Below are 1,328 nucleotides of genomic sequence, written 5' to 3' on the forward strand. Positions count from 1 at the left end.
TGGGGCATCCATCTTCAGCCTTCAGGCCCATAGTATCCAGCAGACATTTCCATGAAGCAGGAAATTTCAAAGACAGTTTAGTCACTATCTGCTGTGTCCTGTAGAATGTCTCCCAGATTAGACAAAAGGGGGAGATGTAGGGTTAAGCCAGCTCCTTAGGGGCGGGCTTGCCTCGGGCAAATGTTTACTGATAAATCGGGGCGCGGGAGCCTGAGCATCTCTTTTCCTGCTTCCTGTGCTGCACGGGAACCTCGGTTCTGTGAGTTTGTTTCTTCATTAAAGCTGTATATGTTTCTTTTATGCATTTATTTACGCCGCAACAGTGGTAAAGGTACAGGACTGGATCTTTCTCATAGATAATGTAGAAACAGGTCATCATGGTCTGCACCTCATCTGGGACCACCCCACTTCACTCCTCCTTAGAGCCTGGCATGATGTGGAGGTTGCCTTCAAGGTAGTCGTCCAGGAGGTGGTAAATGTACAAGACCGGATCTTTCTTGTAGGTAATATAGAACCAGGTCTTCATGATTGGCACCTCATGTAGGACCATCCCCTTCCAGTCATCCTTAGAGCCATTTGTGCCCACGAATGTATGTTTCACTGCTCTGCCAACTATGGTGTTTGAGAGATGAGTGTCTGTCACCTGAGGAAATGGCACATTATTAGGCAGGATATTAAGGTTTAAAATACTTTCATAGCTGTGAAGCTCCAAGCCATAGACACAATCAATCCCATCATATTTCAACAAATAGAGAGAGGGATTTGTTGGCAGTTGATATAGAATGATGGCTTTCCACTGGGTGACTGGTTCATTGGCTTCCTTCCAGCCATGAGAAATTCTGCGGCCAACAATATTCTCCAGGGCCTCAAAAGGCCTACTCAGTTTTTGCTTCTGGAGAGATGGCCCATTCCTCTTCTGGAGAGGTGGCATGCATCTCATACTAAGAGGCGTCTTCATCATGGCAGTAGAATTACTGAGGTAGGCCACAGCACTCCTGTTCCGCTGTCTCTTGGCTATCTTTCTGTGCTTGGGCTTCATAGCTGCCCACTCTCTGGGTTGGAAGAACTCTTCAGTTTCAATGAGACACACAGTGGTTTCCTCCACCATGGGAGCCTGCAAGGATGAGAAGGTGAGGATGTGAGGTCAAGGCTCTTTTCTGGAAGAACTTTGGGGCAGGCGACAAAGGCAGTGCTGAATAGGTTTGGATACCTAAATGTAATTTTGTCTTAAGAAATTAATAGGAAAATTATCAAACTATTGTCTACAGCTCAGTATATCTGTATCAGCGACACATTCCTGCTGCCCAAAGGCAATTGACCTCTGCTGA

General features: G+C 46.2%; 1 protein-coding gene across 1 annotated transcript in view; it reads right to left on the reverse strand.

Annotated features, from left to right (window-relative positions):
* Positions 1-1,108, reverse strand: part of LOC101998094 (spindlin-2-like) — a 2,048-nt gene extending 940 nt beyond the window's left edge. The window contains 1 exon segment of the mRNA XM_013346092.1: positions 427-1,108. Within this exon segment, the coding sequence (XP_013201546.1) occupies positions 427-1,108 (682 nt within the window).
* Positions 1,109-1,328: the final 220 nt, after the last annotated feature.

Source organism: Microtus ochrogaster, chromosome 5, assembly GCF_000317375.1.
Source record: "Microtus ochrogaster isolate Prairie Vole_2 chromosome 5, MicOch1.0, whole genome shotgun sequence".
NCBI lineage: Eukaryota > Metazoa > Chordata > Mammalia > Rodentia > Cricetidae > Microtus > Microtus ochrogaster.